The sequence below is a fragment of the Mugil cephalus genome, chromosome 1, assembly GCF_022458985.1.
Source record: "Mugil cephalus isolate CIBA_MC_2020 chromosome 1, CIBA_Mcephalus_1.1, whole genome shotgun sequence".
NCBI classification, from domain to species: domain Eukaryota; kingdom Metazoa; phylum Chordata; class Actinopteri; order Mugiliformes; family Mugilidae; genus Mugil; species Mugil cephalus.
Genome location: NC_061770.1, coordinates 975609 through 994959, shown reverse-complemented (window position 1 = coordinate 994959; position 19351 = coordinate 975609). Strand labels below are relative to the sequence as shown.

General features: G+C 40.6%; 1 protein-coding gene across 2 annotated transcripts in view; it reads left to right on the top strand.

Annotated features, from left to right (window-relative positions):
- The window catches only part of LOC125007701 (vitamin D3 receptor A), a 92215-nt gene extending 73075 nt beyond the window's left edge, over positions 1 to 19140 (top strand). For both annotated transcript variants that reach the window (XM_047584444.1, XM_047584452.1), the window contains 4 exons: positions 4083 to 4260; positions 12471 to 12622; positions 13020 to 13136; positions 14394 to 19140. In XM_047584444.1, coding sequence (XP_047440400.1) covers positions 4083 to 4260; positions 12471 to 12622; positions 13020 to 13136; positions 14394 to 14647 — 701 coding nt within the window. In that variant the 3' untranslated portion in view covers positions 14648 to 19140. The remainder of the gene's footprint in view (positions 1 to 4082; positions 4261 to 12470; positions 12623 to 13019; positions 13137 to 14393) is intronic.
- The last annotated feature ends 211 nt before the right edge of the window (positions 19141 to 19351 follow it).

Genomic DNA, 19351 nt, shown 5'->3' with positions numbered 1-19351 from the left:
TAGTTACTATTAAAAAGTTTGCAGTGAGTCAGTTTGGTGTGCATGTTTGAATGACAGGACAGGGATTGATACAATTGTGGTACAATTTCATTAGTGCAAATAGTCATGATTTTAAAAGGCTTAAAATGTCTATTTCTGTAGATTATATATAATTGTAATTGTATGTACAGTGCAGGTGTGAAAACTGCTGTAAAAAACAATGCTTTCAAAAATTAAAGTTTTAATAATTTATTTTCGTAAATATGAAATCTAAATCAATTCAGTATTTGGTGTGACCATCCTTTGCTTTTAAGTAAGCATCAATTCTTCTCACTTGCTCTCTCACTCTCACTCTCACACTTGCAGTTTTTGAAGGAACTTGGCTGGTAGGTTGTTCCAAATATCTTGAAGAACTCGACTTGGACTTAGACAGACTGTAATGATCCACAAGGCAAATTAATTTGTCAAAGTAGCTTAATTGGTACAAAAAGATGAGCTGTTATACAGCTGGATAGAATATGGAATAAAAAAAGTTCTGTAGCGTTCACTATGGCAGCGGAGCTTCTTATACTTCTTCTCTGATACACCCTACCATTGCAGAGTCGTCAGAGAGCTTGTGCCGGTGGCAGGACCCAGAGAATCAAAAATCTGTGGTGTAAAGAGTGAACAGAAAAAGTGCCTACACATTAAAAACAGCAGTATCTAACAGGGAGCCCACTCTCCCCCCCCCCCCCCCCCCCCCCCACCGACCGCACAAACTGGGGCCTGTCAGACAAGTAATGAGCAATGCAGTGGAGGAGCCAACACCCATTCTGAGCACCTTCTCACTCATCAGAAAGGGCTGAATGGAGTTAAAAACACCGGAGAAATCTAAGAACATGGTCCTCACAGTGCGCTTCCCACCATCCAGATGAGAGTGAGCTCGCTGCAGCGGGTAGCTTACAGCATCATCCACACCAACATGAGCCTGATATGCGAACTGAAGAGGGTCCAAGAGGAGTTCCCAGGGGTCTCAGCTCGTTGAGGCCAGATGGGACAGACTTCTTCGGCACCGGTACTATGCAGGATGTTTTCCATAGCACTGGTATCCTTTCCAACTTCAGAATCAGGTTAAACAGGTAGTGCAGGATGCCAGTCATCTGTGAAGTGCAGGTTTTCAGGACCTGGGGGTTAACACAGTCTGGGCCTACTTACTTGACTTGCTTGACTTTCTCCAACTGTGCTCTCACCTGGTCGTGTGTCACAGTCATAGGTCTGGTTTCCTCAGTCAGGGTGGGAGTTGGGAGTCAGTGCATTTGCATGCACAGCTTAATCGAGCTTTGCACGAAATTCAACTTTCTGAATGCGGACATTGTCCCAGTTTACATACAAAGGAGAAAATCGAATAACTGGCGAGAACATGTCCTCCTTGTCCACACTAAGTGGTGATATGTGTCTTGTCAGCGGGTTAATACCATGTTAAAAAAGACAGCAGAGGGTCCAGTGCTGAATCTATTAAAAAAAGACATTCAGTTCATTAACTCTATCTGGCAAGTTTCTGGGCAAAGCTGTTCTGCAGAACTTCACTTGCCTCCTGGCTTCACCTCATAATAGTCCTTTTGGAGACAGACTGTGTCTGTACTGCAGACACATACTCACGTGTTAACAGGACCAGGTTGTGATCTGACCGTACCAGCGGGGCCAGGGCTGTGGAGCTGTATGCATCCGTTGAATTACCATACAGTAGATCCAGAGTTCTGTTTACTGGGTCTTGCAGTGAACATATTCATTAATACACAGGACGAGATGTCACAATCCTTTGTGCCATGATCTAAGGCAAAACTCCTTTAGAAGCCTGGCCCAACTGGACAACCAACCAGCAGACAAGTGGTCAGTTACTAACTATCTTAGCCAGCAGCAGCAGGTAATAGAGATGATGGGAATGCAACTACACTCGGACCAGACATCTCCTCCTTCTGCCTATGTAAGAAACGAGATACAATTAGTCTAGCCACAGAAATAAAACACCAGCTAATTAGCCTAGCCACCACATTCCTACCCTCTGCCAAGATCAGAAGTTACACACAAGAAAACACCAGGAAACAAGCCTAACTAGCAACAGTTGGTAGTCTGCAGTGTGCAGCACATCATTGGGGTTTTCAAGTGGGCACCTCCCTTCACCGATGTTTCGTTAAGTTAGGCCCACGACACCTCAAGGAGGCTTAACAGTGAGCTCCAGTGTCCCAGAGTCACCCCCCTCAACAAACTAATGAAAAGTTGTCAAAACAGTGTTCAAGGTGTTATGATTTAAATTCCCAGAAATTGTAACAAGAGCCTTCAGGTGTGTGGACTGTTGCCTGGCAACAGTGGCGTGGACCACATCACATGCTGCTGCCTTGACTGCTGAGGGACTGATGTAAACTCCAACAAAGATGACATAGGAGTATTCATTCAGGTTACAAGTGTTCACAATCTCACAGGAGCTGAAGTGGACCTCCCATATAGACTCTGTGAGGAAGAAGGCCCAGCAGAGGTTGTACTTCCTGCGTCAGCTCAGGAAGTTCAACTTGCCCCAGGAGCTGCTGATCATCTTTTACACAGCAATAATCCACTCTGTCCTGACCCTGTCCATCACGGTTTGGTTTCTAGCAGCCACCAGACACGACAGGGACACACTGCAGAGGACAGTCATGTCTGCAAACAGGATTATTGATACTGACCTCCATCCATGACCTGTACCGGTCCAGGGTCAGGAAGAGGGCCAGTAAAATTTCCAAGGACCCCTCACACCCTGGACACAATCTGCCAGCGTTACAGAGCACTGTACACGAAAACCACCCAACACAAAAACAGTTTCTTCCCCTGGGCTCTCGCTCTGATGAACTCTAGAACAGTCACGGAGTACATGACCATTCACACAATAACTCTCATTACATGTATATACTACCGTTTAAGTTCATGGTTCTTTCTTTTTTATTATTATTCTTATGCTTATTTAAGTGTTTTGTCTTTTACCATTGAGCAAAGTGACCAAAGTAAATTTCATTGTATGTGTACTCATACTTGATTCTGATTCTGCTAAGCGTGGTAAATAATACGGTCACATTCCCACAGTTAAAAGTTCAATGTCCGCTGTACTGACACTCTCCTTCACAGTTATGTGAAGTTATATGAGCAGGACTGCACCATCTCTCTTTCCCTCAAATAGCACTCCTGCCACCCTTCTTCGCTTCTTTGCTAGAATCCTCACGTTCCCCATGAGGTCAGATCATACTGCCGGTTTAAATTTCTTTCTTGGATGTTTCACTTTCACTCCAGCACGGCACACCCGGCTTCTGAAGTTCAGCGGAAATCTTAGGCCTCACTCTGGACAGCACAGGGGACACGGACAGCGCTGGCAGTTGCTCTCTTGAATACATTAACAGACATCCGTCCTGTTGAGCAGCTAATCATAAAAAGTCCAGAAAAACGAAAAAGGTCTGCTTAAAGCGGCTTAAAAAAAGACCAAAAACAGCCTGCAAAGCCCAATCCTTGACCAATCACGCCTCCGTGATGTTATTGCATGATGCCTGCATTTCTCAGTATTGAGGACACCATCAATCCTGACCAAATCTTCAACTCCATTTGGAGAAATGAAGCCCCAAACATGGAACAAGGAACCTCCACCATGCTTCACTGTTGCCTGAAGACACTTCAGTCCATAACACCTGCTGCCATTTTTCTGCACCCCAGTTCCTATGTTTTTGTGCATAGTCGAGAAAGATAGTAACATCAAATATTGATGTGATTTAGATTTTTCTTTTCTTTGCTCACTTTGCATTTGATAAAAAATAAACAATCATTATTCATATTACAAGTATTATTAGTTTACAGCATTTTTTCCACACCTGCCAAACTCAGTAGTGTACATTTACTTCAATTGTTCTTGCTTCCTTCAACTTCCTTATAGATTTACATCATTCAGTGTTTACGTGGTTAACTTTTTAGTGCTACTGTTTGTTTGTCTTTCTGGCATGTTTAACCCACTTCTGGCTCTGTGCTAATTCTGTGTAAAAATTGCTTCCTTTTAATCACTTCCTTATTCTCCATGTATTCTTTCCACCACCCTAACCTGGTTTGAACAGAGTCTGTGGACAGCAAAATGAACTTCAGCAACCTGTTAATGATGTACCAGGACGGTGCTAGTAGTCCAGACTCCAGTGAGGAGGACACTAAGCTTTCCATGCTGCCCCACCTGGCTGACTTGGTCTCCTACAGCATCCAGAAGGTGATAGGGTTCGCCAAGATGATCCCAGGCTTCAGGTACAAATGAAAAATTAAATGCACTGTGGTGATTGAGTCATTAGATGCAATTTTATACTATTTTATACTATTTTATACTTTATATTCAGTATTTTAAGGCGGCTTTTGTTAAAAAATAAATAAATAAATCTAGTCAGCTTACATCTCTTGAGCTTTACTGGTGGTTTATAATGCATTCAGTCTGATCAAATTTAACTTGATCTAAGTGGAAATTAGTCAGTGCATAGAAAAATACGTTTGCAGATCTTGTAATGACAATTATCTGAGTGATTAATCAAGCATAAATGCTGGTTATTTGCCGCTTGTGTTTGTCTCTCTCTGTGTTCCTGCAGGTTTGCAGTTAATGAATAGTAATGGGTTTAGAAAGGCTGCATTTATATGCAAGTGTTTTATAGTCCTCCGGTGTAATGTTGAAAATTAAACCTAGATAGCAGCTGCAGTTATCTACTCTCTTGCCGGTATTGATGTGTTGACTCCAGCATGACTGACATGCTCCCCACCCACACGCAGAGCGCACTGATTTGCTGCCCTCATGTATGTGGGACATTACGGGGTAGGAGATGCTATTATCACTCCCTAACAAACAAGCACTTCCCAGAATACGCTGGAACAGACTGTAGCGTTATAAATTAATGTTGAGGTGCCAGATAAGTTTATAAATGTATGCACATACAGACAACTTGATGAATGGAAACAACACTAATTGCTGATGTGTATATAGCTTTATCTCGATAGATATTTGGATATATCAGGATCATAATTCTCCTTAATGCCATGTTTACACATATGAGGAATTTGTTTTGGTAGTTAGTACTTAAAACACATAATTCTGTAAAATCTAACAACAAAATATATTCAATCATTCTAAGCTGAGACCAGGCTGTATGTATGCAAATGAAGAAGGAATTGTTTGCACTGCCGTCATGTTTCTAAATCCCAATCTTAGGAGAAAAAATATAAAAAAGATTTTTGGTTTTAGAGGGTTTTTTTTCCACACCGTTGTCCACACATTGTCCAGAAACTGTGATACCAACAGATCAGACAGGCTTGTCAGTGAAAGGGTTTGTAGGAAGAACACAGACTGATAGAACAACCCTAGATGGTATACATTATTATATAACCAAGTAGCCCTGATGTGTCTTTAGAAAACAAGCTAAAGTAAATCAAAACCTATCTGTTGCTACTTCTTCTTCGGAGTTGTCTGGCTGCAACCTAATGTTCTCCACAGCTTCTCTTTTCACAACTGTCACATATGCTCAGGGTGATCTTGCTCTCATGTGTGAAAACCACAGAGCAACCAGTAGCAGACCCGACAATTCTGGTGTTGTATGGCATACAGTATACCAATCAAGCTTCATGGTTGTTTGGTCAGAGACATTTACACCATTGGCCTGCTGAAGGTTATTTTGTAGGGCTCTGACCAAGCGGCGTCCTCTGGGTCTGATCGATGAAGCCCATGTGGAAGTGCAAAAAACTGCAGTTCATCGAGTGGCCATTTGAGCCTGACTCCAAAAAGGAGCAAATCCCCATGTCCCCCATGTTAAAAAGCCCAGCTTTTCAGCAATGTTAAACCTGTTCACAGCCTGGTAAAAAAAAAGATTTTGGTCTCAGTAGGTTATTTCACTATTCATGACAACTGTATGGGGGTGATTTCTCATTGCTAATTCATTGCTTTATTTTTTTTTATTAATTATTTATTTATTCTGCATAATTAGGGGTGTTACCACTTTGACTGACAGACGGGAGCCTGAGCTAACAGGAGTGGAGAGTTGGGTGGGCGGGTCTCAACATTTTTTTTCGGGCTTCATTTTCAAAGTTCAAAATCCAATGCATGACATCATGGTGGGTTTGACCATAGTATATACAGTCAATAGCTCTGACAGTACTCATCTTGGGCCTCCTTGCACAAAGGAACAAATACCAGACCTGTTGATGGATTGAGGACCATCTACAGCCCTGTGAACTTGTCCTAGAGTAGCTATCTGTCTCCTAGAATCTCCTCCATGCATGGATACATGGATACATGCAATGGCTTGTATTGTTGTGCCATCCTGGACAAGTTGGGCTGCCTGCCAACCTCTGTACGGTCCAGGTTTCACCTCATTCACTCTTATGAAATGTAAAACTAGTGAAAAAGTGTAAGACCACATGAGTACGAAGGGGAAAAATGTCAGTGGCCTCCATCCAAAAAACATTCCTGTTTTTAATTTTTGGTCCTCTTGGGCACATTTTGTTAATTTCATTCATAAATGAAGATGAAATTCTTGTTTGTCTGAGTCACATTTTTTTCTTTCATTGTTTAGTTGACAAGAAGAAACTTTATTTTTGTTGTCTTTAAATGATTACATTTAGTCAAACTCCAACTAACATTAATTTTGGCTCCTTTTTTATATGTCATCTTTAGACAGAATAATAATTGTAATTTTTCTCTCTTTAGACCAATTTAATGACTCTAGCTGTAGCAGAGATGTGACTCGAGGTAAAAGGCTATATAGGTAACACTTGTGCAATTCTATATATCCCTCTCCAGAATTTGATATCATATATTAAATAGATATTAAAAACTGATGGCTAAAACAAGGAACCTAAGGAAGGAAACGTACCTGAAGATACAGATTCTCAGCCAGGAAGGGTACAGCTGCCACCAGATCGCCAGGAAGTGCAGATGCATTCCTTCAGCAGTTGGATACACTACATACAGACGAACCAACAGCTTGGAAGACAAACCAAGATCTGGGCGTCCAAGGGTTTCTTCAGCAAGAAATTGCTGTGTTCTGATCTGCATGTGCAGAGAAAACTGCCCAATGACGTCACAGGAGCTCCAACAGCAGTGATCAAACCAAACTAGTGTCGAGTTATCCATCCGCACTATATATGGTCAACTTTTAGATCATGGCTTAAGTTCCTACAAGGCTGTCAAGAAGCTCCTGATCAGTGAGAGACAGAGGTCAGCCTGGTGTCATTGGGCCCAAACACAGAAGAACTGTCAGGAATTGGAAGAAGATTCTGTTGGTCAGATAAGTCCAGTTTCCAGCTTTGTCCTCCTACTGCTAATGTGAGGGTACGCAGAAGGCCAGGGGAAGCATGATGCATGACTGTTGCTGGTGTTCGAACTCGAAACTAGATGTTTCAACAAGAAAATGCTACTTGACACACATTCAGGCCTGCAGAACGTAAATGGCCAGCTCAATCCCCAGACATGAAAATCTGTGGTGGATTATCGAAAGGTCTGTTTCAAAGCGCAAAGCAAAGAAAGTAGAAGAATTAAAAGTTGTAATTCAAGAAGAATGCGACAGGATTACTCCCAACAGTGTGAACGGCTTGTGGGAAACATGCCAGCTATGGGGGACCGATTCTGACAAATACCTAAATACCTAAATATATGCCAGACATAAATAAATAAATGCCTAAAATATAAATGCTATTTATTTATTTATTGATGCACAACAAAATGTTAATCAGATGAGGGAGCTGTCCACACTGGCTGAATGTTCTCTGATTGGTTTATCGATGAGTGAACCGATGGACTCCACATGCCTTTTCACAGCCAGCCAGGTAATTTGACTTTGAAATATGTCTCAGCAACGACAGGCTGGAGCCAAGGTGCTTAGCTGATGTGGCAGAAAGTGACAGAAACATTGTCAGTCAGGACTATTTACTCTTTGCAGTGGACCCTGTCTGATAGACTGTTGCATTCAGTGTCGTACACTGGCACAACTGTCGACCCTCAGATATTTGGAGGAAGTGGTACATCACTTGACCGTGTCTGTCTGCCACACAGTTGGATGCCCAGTATCTGCGGTTCAATGCTTATGTCAGTGTACTATGCTAAGCTCCTCAGCCTCCTGGTTTGAAGTCGCCTGTGCAGATGCCGCATTGACTGCTACCACCTGTAGGAGCTGACCAGACATATACACATATATACGTATATATGTCTATGGAGCTGACAAGCCGTGTGGCCGCCATCTTGGACTGGTTATCAGCTCCATTCACTCACCTGTTTAAAAGGAATTAATGTGACCAGAACTCACAGGATTGTAAAACGATTTTCCTGCAGTTTTCTTTGCTGGAAACGTCAGATATGTGACTATCACACATCAGACATCGTATGATTAGCTATGTTGAGAACTAGTACTTTTCATACTTTGCACGCAAACAGTAGGCTTAACAGTAATAGACTATTTTCAGTGTGTACAGATACATGATGTTTGTAGTCACATGACACGTACACATACGAAGAAACAGTACTATTCAGTTCTTTTACTTAATTAAAAATAGAAGAAATAATATTTGATTCTCTGAATATAATTGTATAAACTTTATTTCAAACCAACATGGTCGATATAAACACAGGTAGTGTTATCACCATAACATATATATATATAAAACACAAAGATATACGTACAAAGAATATGTAAAATACATCTGTAACATTTAGTTATTCACACCAATATAGGGCCTGCAATGTATATACAATTATAATGCATATATAGACTTGCAATGTTATCTGTAACAAAGTGAAAATATATATATATTAACATGTTATATGTATTTTATCTACATCTTTCTTATTTTATCTTATCTAATCTAATTTATTTAATCTAACCTATCTCATCTATTCATTGGTGAAAGGGTTTGAGCTAAAACCATTGAAAGAGGACGCTTTGGAATAGTATATTTCTTTTACTGCCACTCTGTAATATAAGAGAGGTGAGTTTGGTGATGTGGTGACACCTTATTTAAGGAACATGGACATAACCAATGACAACAAGTTTGAATGATGGTTATCAATGGAACGGTGTCTCCTCAATGTGGTCCCTGAGCAAGAAAACATCCTAAAGAGCTGAAATGTTGTCAGAGGACAGAGGACATGTCCACTTCAGACAGGGACACAGTGTCATCCTGTACCACCACGTGGTCTGGCTGACAGCGAACCATCAGACGGTGGAAGATGGACCTGGTGCAGATGGATTATTGTTCCATTCCCTTTATAGGGAAAACGCATAAAAAACATACAGCACATAAAAAAATTATGAAATATATTTGTATAATTTATTTTGATTAGAAAAGCAGAACCCTACCTGAGGCTCTGATTGAATTCAACAGAAGCTCCAAGATCCTGGCTGCACCTGTATCGTATAGCATAGCATATTTACTCTGAACCAACAAAAAACACGATGTTATTGTATATGACAGTAGGCAGAGTGGATATGTGACATGAGAAATATTTTACTAGTTAGAGATGGAGACAGTCGTTCTGTCTGTACCACCCTATATAAAAATAAAATAAAAATGTATTTACATAGCATCAATAACAATACAAATTGTCTCAAGACACTTTACAAAAACTGTCCTGAAACCTGTGGCAAGGAAAAACTCCCTTTCAGTGTCTGTGTTAAACCAGTCACACTAGGCTTATTTCTACAACAGCATTAATCATGTCAGCTGTAATCTACATCTGTGTTATAGACAGTGTTGGGCACGTTACTTTTAAAAAGCAATTAGTTATAGTTACTAGTTACTTCTCCCAAAAAGTAACTGATTTAGTAACTGAATTACCAGGGAAATAACTATTGCGGTACTTTAAGTTTAAATATGTTTAATAATTAGATATTTTTCTTAGCAGGTTTCACAACCCAGTTGCATAGAATAGAATTGTATAGACACGTACTTACACAGAACTTTTAATATGTATTGCTCCTCAGACCCCTACTGATAGACATACTGCTTTCACATTGGCAAAAGTCCCGGGTCGGACCTCCCACTGTGAGAGCTGCGTGCCTGTATTTTCCTCCCTCATACGTCATTGAGTACATTGCAGTTAAAGTTGCAGTTTGTTGATGACCTGAAGAATGGAGTGGTCAAACCCCCGCTCTTTCAAAAGGCTGCTGATATTAGAATAAATCACTGTGTCCTGCACAGAGTCCGATATCTGCTGCCTAATCCCTCCTTTCTCAGATGCAGAGCGCCGTCATGAAAAAAGTGTGGGAGACCGCTATACAAGCTGTATAAACACAGTCGCCGTTCATCTATTCACTTCCATTAACGATCGTGCCTTGACTGTTAGGACTGATGTGGAGAGAGGAAATCCTCCACATTTCTTAGTAAACATAGTGATGCCCCTTGTCTATGTGCCAACACACATTAAAACCACTGGAAAGCGTAATTTCTTAAGACAAGGATAATGCTCACCATTTCATGATACAATCATAACTGCAGGCTCAGGGAATCCTTATATCTGCCCAGTTGCAAACACTAAAAGGTATACTCATTTATTAAGCCTTGCAGTATTTTCCGAGAACAAATAAAACTCCAAAAATTATCCCACTATATTGCCAAGGGTCCATCCAGTAAAATAGTTAGTCCACACCAAGACTTTGTTCTACAGTGGTGGCCAAAATTATTGGAACACCTGACAGATCTGAAAATATTGTCTGTTTTTTTTTTTTTTACTTCCAAAACATTTTCAAGAAAACATGCAGATACATTAATACACAGGATGAGATGATCTGAGGCAAAACTCCTTTAGAAGCCCAGTCCAACTGGAGAACCAATCAGCAGACCAGTGGTCAGCTACTAACTAGCCTAGCCACCATTAGTAGGTAAGAAATGATGGGAATGTGACCACACTCCAACCAAACATTTCTTCCTTCTATCAGAAATAAGATGCAACCAGACACCAGCTACATAGCCTAGTCCACAGCATGAGGTAATGAGAGGTGGTTTCAGGAGTAACACAAGAAAACGCCAGCGAACAACAACAGTAGGGGGTGTGCAGTGTGCAGCACATCATTGGGGTTTTCAAGTGGGTACCTCCCTTCACTGATGTTTCGTTAAGTTAGGCCCACGACACCTCAAGAAGGCTTAACAGTGAGCTCCAGCATCCTGAAATCAGATAGATGAGATAGCTCTGATCAGAACAAATATCAGATAAAGTGAGCCCTGCTCAGTTGGTAGAGCGGTCACGGAATCCCCAGTTGCTACCAGTGCACTGGTGTGTGAATGTGTGTGTGCTTGTGTGAGCGAATTGGTGGATATGTCTGTGACTATTAAAGTACTTTGAGTACCAATAGGAAGAAACGCACTATATAAAAACAAGACCATTTACCATCTACCTTTTGTAACGATTGCAGCAGCACATCTCTCTGGCATAGTGCTAATACAATAGATCTGTCCAGTTTATTTTCCAACTCGCCCCAAATCTGTGTGATAGGGTCAAGTCTGGACTTTGAGGGGGCCAGTGCATCATTTTCAGTGTTCTAGTAGATTCCTTCTGTCACAGGCAGTTACAGCAATAGTTGGATGAATGTTTAGGGTCATTGTCCTCTTGGAAAATAAATGCAGGCTCAGTTCGACAACTCCCAGATGGCACTCTGTGCCTCTGCAGACTGACGTGGTATACTTTCTTATCCACGATGCTGTCAATTTTCACTAAGACACCTGTTCCTGAGGCTGAACACACACCCAACACCATAATACTACCCTCTCTGTGTTTAACTGTTTCTCTCTCCCTCCTTTGAACATACATGATTTGCTTAGGTAGGTATTTCATTGATTTTTGGGGTATTTTAATGCAGCAACCTTTCACAGTTTTTGTTAGAAGTGCATATTTTCTCCATAGTCTTGATTATAAATTTAGTTAGCTTGCATGTATTAGCCACACCATAATACCAAAACAGCTCTCAAATCTGAACTTTTGATTGACACCTTACTTGATCCAATAGACTGAACTTGGTTACAATATTTTAGGTACAATCTTGTCACGCCTGGTGCTGTCCTTAGGGGGAAAATGTATAAAATGCAAATTTTTCATAGTATTATTGTCAAATTTGAAATTGGACTAGATAAGACAGACACATTTATTGATAAACATTAGACAGAGAGACAGAAAATCCTTCTTTTTCAGTGTTTTAAAATACCTATTACACAGTGGCAGTACCACTTAGATTCTGACAGTTGCTGAGAAAAATTTGAGTGTTATCTTTCAGTTTTCTGTCAAAAGAGGCCAAAGCATTGCCTGGACTACAGACGGTTCAAGAACAGCTTTAAATTTACTTTAAGTATGTGTTTTTTAGACAGAAATCAGACAGAAGAAGTCAGAAAAAGCTGTTGACCCCAGCAAGTTAAATCTAATGTGTGTTTCTGACAATGCTCCCTCGTGATTGTAAACATTTTTGGCGTAACACAGTCTGTAACTGTGTGTTTTCCAGAGACCTAACAGCAGAGGATCAGATTGCTCTGTTGAAGTCAAGCGCCATAGAGATCATCATGCTTCGTTCAAACCAGTCATTCAGTCTGGAGGACATGTCCTGGAGCTGTGGGGGACCTGACTTTAAATACTGCATTAATGACGTTACAAAGGGTTGGTTGATGACACATTCTCATAATACATGCATGTCTCTTCTTCCTCATGTACACAACATTCTGGATGTTTCCATGAAGGCCGTAACATCAATCACTGTATGAATAAAACATAACAGTCCACAAGTACTCGCACCCAGTTACATAAAAAATTTTCACTGCTAGCACTGACAATTTCATGCATTTTCATACATTCAGTGAAGCAACCATAAACATACACTCATGCAGGACAAGAGTTAATCTATGAGTATACATAGAGAGCAGTAATTCTTCTTTGAAACCCACTGTGTCATAAAGTACTTTCATTCATAAGTCGGTAGAAAGGCTCAATATGTTCCCCTGGCTTGGTGCAAGCAGATGTAGGTGACTCTGTGGCATGTTTTTGTCTTTCACCATAGCCGGTCACACTCTGGAGCTGTTGGAGCCACTGGTGAAGTTCCAAGTCGGTCTGAAAAAACTGAACCTGCACGAGGAGGAGCATGTGCTGCTCATGGCCATCTGCCTGCTCTCCCCAGGTACTGCTGGTGTTTGTGTCTTCATTTACGTCTGCATGGCTGAGAACAGAGATTAGTACGCATTTAAACAATACGTTTGTTTGTGACCTATATTCCCCTTAATATTGGCGTGTGCTCGGTGCTGCCTGTAACACATGAAAGAATACTTCCTGTAAGACGAACCACTCTGGTAGTCACTACAAGTTAAAACAGAATGTGAGAATTATAAAGCTGTAGTGTGTAAACGACAAGTGGAAAACAATGAATCAGCATGATTTAAATCAGTGAAAGAGGCCATATATTATCTTCCTTCTATGTTCTGTTTCTTAACTGTTATTTTAAGTAAAGCAATGGAATAGTTGCAGTTAGAAACAAGATTATTTAAAATAAGTAAAAATCTGAAATAGTGTTCTCATATAACCTTTCTATTGTGAGGATGTTGACAACTTTGTTATCAAAAATAATCCCAAAACAAACAAAGCAATTTTCAGTATCTCCATAGTAACAATGCAAACTGATGCAAATGCAGCAACATTAAAAATAGTTAGTGGCACAACAACAATTGGATTGATGGAATAAGTTGTTTTGTTTTTTGTATTACACCATATAGTATATTCTATACATACAGGCAAAATATGATGTGTCCTAACACCTGAGTATGACAAGTGAAATTACCCATGACTGTTTGTTTATCCTGATAAAACAATTTAAGCATTTAATATACTTATTGTCTGTACAAATGCTGACTGAAGGCAGGATACAGTAGAGTGAAGATAATGCAAAGGTTGCCAAAGGGAGTGTATACCTAAAACTTTCAATACCTGCAAATAAAAGGAGCAAAAATCTATGGGATAGATGGATAGCACACTAACAACCTCATAAGTAGCAAGAAAGTAGTTGTGTTGTAATTAAACACAAATAAATCATAAGTAAATATAGTATGATTCAACACGAATGTAGACATTGTGTGGTCTGTTTGCATTTTAAAATGTAGCTGAGTTAACACCTTCTCTTATATTAAGTGTATCAGAGATTATGTTTGCAATCTAAAAATGTAGTAGTTCTGACTGTGGCAACACTTTGAAAGACAGAACAGCAAATAGTTCAGAGGTACATTCTCTTTCTGTTTCCATCCATCCACCTACATCAACCTCATCTTGTTCTGCCACTGCCTGATACTGCTCACCTATCTCACATATGCCTTCCTCTTTCACTCTATGACCTCCATATACTCCCCACTTCCTTCCCTCTTGCACCCTCTTGCTTCTCCCATGGCAGATCGTCCTGGTGTCCAAGACCACGCCCGCATCGAACAGCTCCAGGACCATCTGTCAGAAGTGCTGCAGGCCTACATCCGGGTTAACCACCCAGGCGGACGCCTCCTCTATGCCAAGATGATCCAGAAACTGGCTGACTTGCGCAGCCTGAATGAGGAGCACTCCAAGCAGTACCGCTCACTGTCCTTCCAGCCAGAGCATAGCATGCAACTCACCCCATTGGTGCTGGAAGTATTTGGCAGTGAGGTGTCATAGCGGAGGAGGAGGCACGTGTGCATACGTACACACACTCATCACACACATAATGATTAACCAACCCTTGCTGCCTTTTCCCCAACGAAACCGCAGCCCAGATAAAACCCTGGTCATGTGGGAGAAAGATGGATAATCAGACAGTAACCTTCATCTCTTCATTATCTTTCTATCCTCCTTCTCCTGTATTCAAGCAGCAAGGAATCAGCTGACTGGACTACTGAATTTACTATTTGTTTCTGCCACACTTACAGTAGTAGACAACCAGACTATAGTTTGGCCTCTGAATTTGTAGACTCAGCTCCACATTAAATTTCATTACATCAGGCAGACTCATTGACATCCTGATCCTCTCTGCATCCACAGACTCCCAAAGCCACATGTTCTCATCTCCACCCTTCCTTGGAAACAACTAAATACTAATACTTAGCATTTTTCTTAGTGGGGACAGCTTGATGGATGTTGCTGTCACCCTTTTACCATCATCCTAGTGCAGTAACATGCTCCACATTCATACAACAATTGTGAGGAATAGCTGCACAGATCTACCCTAGCTAGGTAATAAATTGGGTTCAGATAGCTGTAAACTATTTTTGGTTTATGATTTTTTAACAGCAAAGACATCCAAAAACATTTGACTTAACAAGCCATGGGCAAGATTGGAATAGAAAACTCTAGGTTTATTAGTTTGAAGATACTTGGCTGCAATGTAATTGAGAAGATGTGTTTTCCAGATATACCATTTGTATCTGTGTATGTGCAAGAGGAGGTCTCAGATAGTCTCATGAAGAAAGATGTCTAAGTAAGATTGTTTCGTTATGGTGATGGTGGAGAAATGTGAGATTTGGAAGAACGAGGAAAGGAGGTTGGATAGATAGAGGGAGGTGATCTATTTGGAATTCCCTGTTCACAAGACAAAAGGGAATTTCATAAAACAAGAATGTATGTATAATGCTATATAAATATATGATACATATAAGCTGATATATATTTAAGAGAGCAAAACATTGGTTGCTTCCATGGAAGCAAATAGTTCTGATAGTTGTATAATGTAAAGGATTTGAAGACCCTTCCTCTGTTCCGCGTGCGTGCGTGCGTGCGTGTGTGCGTGTGTGTGTGTGTGTGTGTGTGTGTGTGTGTGTGTGCGTGCATGTGACACGGACTGAGAAGTTTGTTGGGGAGGGGGTCTATATTTGCGATATATGTACAGTGTATGAGGATATTGATGGATCACAAGGGGGCTGGTGTCCAGGCTCTGACTGAGGGTCTAGTGCAGGGAAGCACTTCTCTGTTGGATTTACTCATATTTGGACCTGTGAAGTTTATATGACATACATAAACACAGCTTCATGTTTCGTGGATAATGATTATCCAAAAATATTTGTTCGGCTGGTTAGATTGCTGCTAAGACAGTTAGAGCTAGATAGTTGGACAGAAACCAACTACCAGCTGTAGCCTCAGGGAAAAGTTTGTCTGACAATATTGTGTGTTCATGGAGTGTGTGGCGTAAGCTTACAATCATGAGACAGAGATTGTTTTTGCAGCTCTAGGCATCACTGTGATTTCTAATCATACTAAACTACAGCATAAGGAAGCTAAAAGAGAAACTTTTTAAAATAATGATTACTGCAAGATTTTCATTCCTAAGCTCATCTGATCAGTTAAAATTTTATGAAATGATCTGCATGACTGTACAGTCCATTAGAAAACATGATAAAGCCAACATGAAATGGCTACATTTTTAAATACAAACTCATGTCAAACATTTATATCAGCCTTACATTTAGGGATTTTTCAGGGCAAACTGAATAATCTACGGATGGTAGCAATATACAGTAGTTAAAACAGTGTATGCCCTGTTGTGTTTTTGGAAGGCGCTTAATAGCAGGGCAGAGATACGAAGCATGACAGTGAACTTTTTATATTAAACATGAAAAGCCTCAGACCTTTTTTGTCACATTTATATCATTTCAACACCAGCCACATAAGCGAGGTTTGGGATGTTCATTTTCAACATCACTACATATCTTATCACATTTCTGTTGACATGGTGCATGCTCACACCTCATGCGGGCCTGGACAACCCCCTTGTGGATAAACTTTGTAAATACCACTTGCTAAATCTGTACATAGAGATTTATGTAGGTAAAATACTAAGAGAATTCAATTGTTGATGGCAAGATGCTCTGGAGATACAATGCTATATGCAATTAGGAGATGAACTCTGTTGTTGTATTCAACTAGAATGGACAGAGGTGGCAGTTCTGGTCAAGGTGCCGAGTTGTGAAAGGGAGCACTGAAGAAGATTGTCGGATTTGAGCGTAACTGTATGAGAACTTATATGTTTGACTGAAACTTTTGTCATCTATCTCGAGGCAAGTTATACCAGCTTCAAAACAAAACCACCAGTTAGGGGCAGATTTCCCACACCAACACAGCCAAATAAAAATTAGGAAAGAACTTTACTCAGCCCGTAATAAGGGGTCATCAGTGATGGGACTTGGAAATCTGATGTGTTATGATTGCAAAGACTTCAAATGACTGAACATTCCCAGTGGTATTTGTCGTGAGCATTCCAGCTGGCTAAGTCTTATGCATCATATCCACACAGTACACCAGTGAACATCATTCACTCTCCGGCTCCCTTTTAAAGGATCCCACCACCTCAGTACATTATCAAGTGCCCACTCTGTCCATTCATTCTTATGGATGTATGTCTTTTCTCTCTATTTCTAATGTCTATTGGTAAGCTTTTGACAATTATACAGTATATCCATAGTATTTTCCTTTTGGTGAACATCAGACTTTTTTTTCTTTTTGCTTGTTTCAAGATTGTCAATTTTAATATGTCAGTTTGCTGTCTAGCTAGCGGCATGGCTTACTGTGCTGGAACCTTGTCATAATGAGGCAACGATGAGCAAAGTGGACACCTGGAGCCTTTTATAAATACACCTGAACAAGCTCCTTGTCCTTTGGTCCTTGTCTCGAAGCGAATCATCGTGGAATAGTCCTTTTCAACTAATACTGTGACATCACTTTGTTGTTTGGACTGGGAAAGGACTACTGGCGCTCATTTTTCTTCTTTTTCCTAATGGGAGGAAAACAGACTTTTCAGTGCAGTGGTGTTAAAGCCAGAGCTGTAAGCTCAAGGGAAAGAACACAGGTCAGCAAAGCCCTGTATGCAAACATCAGCTTTTCAGAAATGGGACGTCAATCACACTCAAGTGATCATAAACTAACATTGCCTCAACTGACTGACACAGGATTTAGCCAGTGGCAAACTGGTGCAGCAACAGCACAGGTGTGCCTCCTCATTCATCACTCAACCATCTAACCATTGGCTCTTCTTCAGCAATAGCCAATTACAGCAGGATTACTCTTCATAGCTTTAACTCAGCAGCCAGGCACTCTCTGAGTCGGGAAACTGTGGTGCACCAAGGGCTGAGGTTTAGAGGAACAGCTGCTGTGGAATTGGATGTGTCGCTTAAGTGGGAAAGTGACGCCATAGTCATTGCTCCTCTGTCCTATTTGACCCAGGACACCTTTGGATTGCACCTCAAGAAGACTGTGTAAAAGCCGTATCAAAGATCATACAAGATGAAATATTTTTAAAAATGAGAGCTGCCACACGCAGACATATTGCCATGGTGTACAGGCAGAGTGTACCGTCACTGACCGAGATGTCGCCTCTTAAACCCAAAGTGTGACATTATCTTTCTAACTACTCTGTGTCTCGCATCGCAGCTCTTGAAATTCAGATTTTTAATCACTTGTCGTTTGTTGAAGAAACATTGTTGAAAGAGTTTTTACATTCAACATTAACATCATCATCAGTTTTAAAATGGAATGCAGGACCGGGTGATGGGGTGAGAGTCGGCTCAGTTTTAAGGGTTCCCAGTGAAACTTCGGTTATTTATCTTTGCTGTGCTGCTGTTAGACATTGGTTTTCCTCTGGGGATACTTCTTAATTGCCATTATTAATGTTTAAAGTAAGTGTTGAACATGGAGAATATTATGCCTCCAGGATGATTTTGGCTTACAATTGTTAAACTAATGGTTAACACTGTAGCTGATGCTAGAGGATATTATTGTTCAGATGAGCCCAGACAAGTTTGAAGTCTCTCACCCCTCACCCCTCCTTCTCTCAACCCAGGTCAGCAGCTCCACCTCAGTAGCCTTACTTACAGAAACCTCACTCAGCTGGAAACATTTAACAGATACCTCAGTAATATACAGAACAACTTTTCACAATAGCCTTCAAGGAAACCAAACATAAATTAATACAACACCTACACTCAAACAGACACACTACAACTCTTTCCCCAGCAGTGTTTTTATGTCAAATATAGACTAGTAATCTAGTTGCCAGTTGTTGTATAAAGAAGGATGTCCAGTAGATTCCTGTTACCTGTAGGCCAGTCAGTATACAAGCGGATCCCAATGTTTCTAAATGTAAACTGTCACTTTCTCATTTTTTCTGCTTTACTCACTTGATATTCATCTCTGCCTCATTCTGTATTTTCTGTCTTTTTCGCAGTCTCTACAAACAAATGACGTGCCGCTAAGCTTTGGCACTGCGTTTAACCGAACATACTACCTCTCCCTTCCACACACACACACACACACACATTTACACACACACACACACACACACACATATATATATATTTTTTTTTTTTTTTTTTTTTTTTTTGCAGCATGATTGTG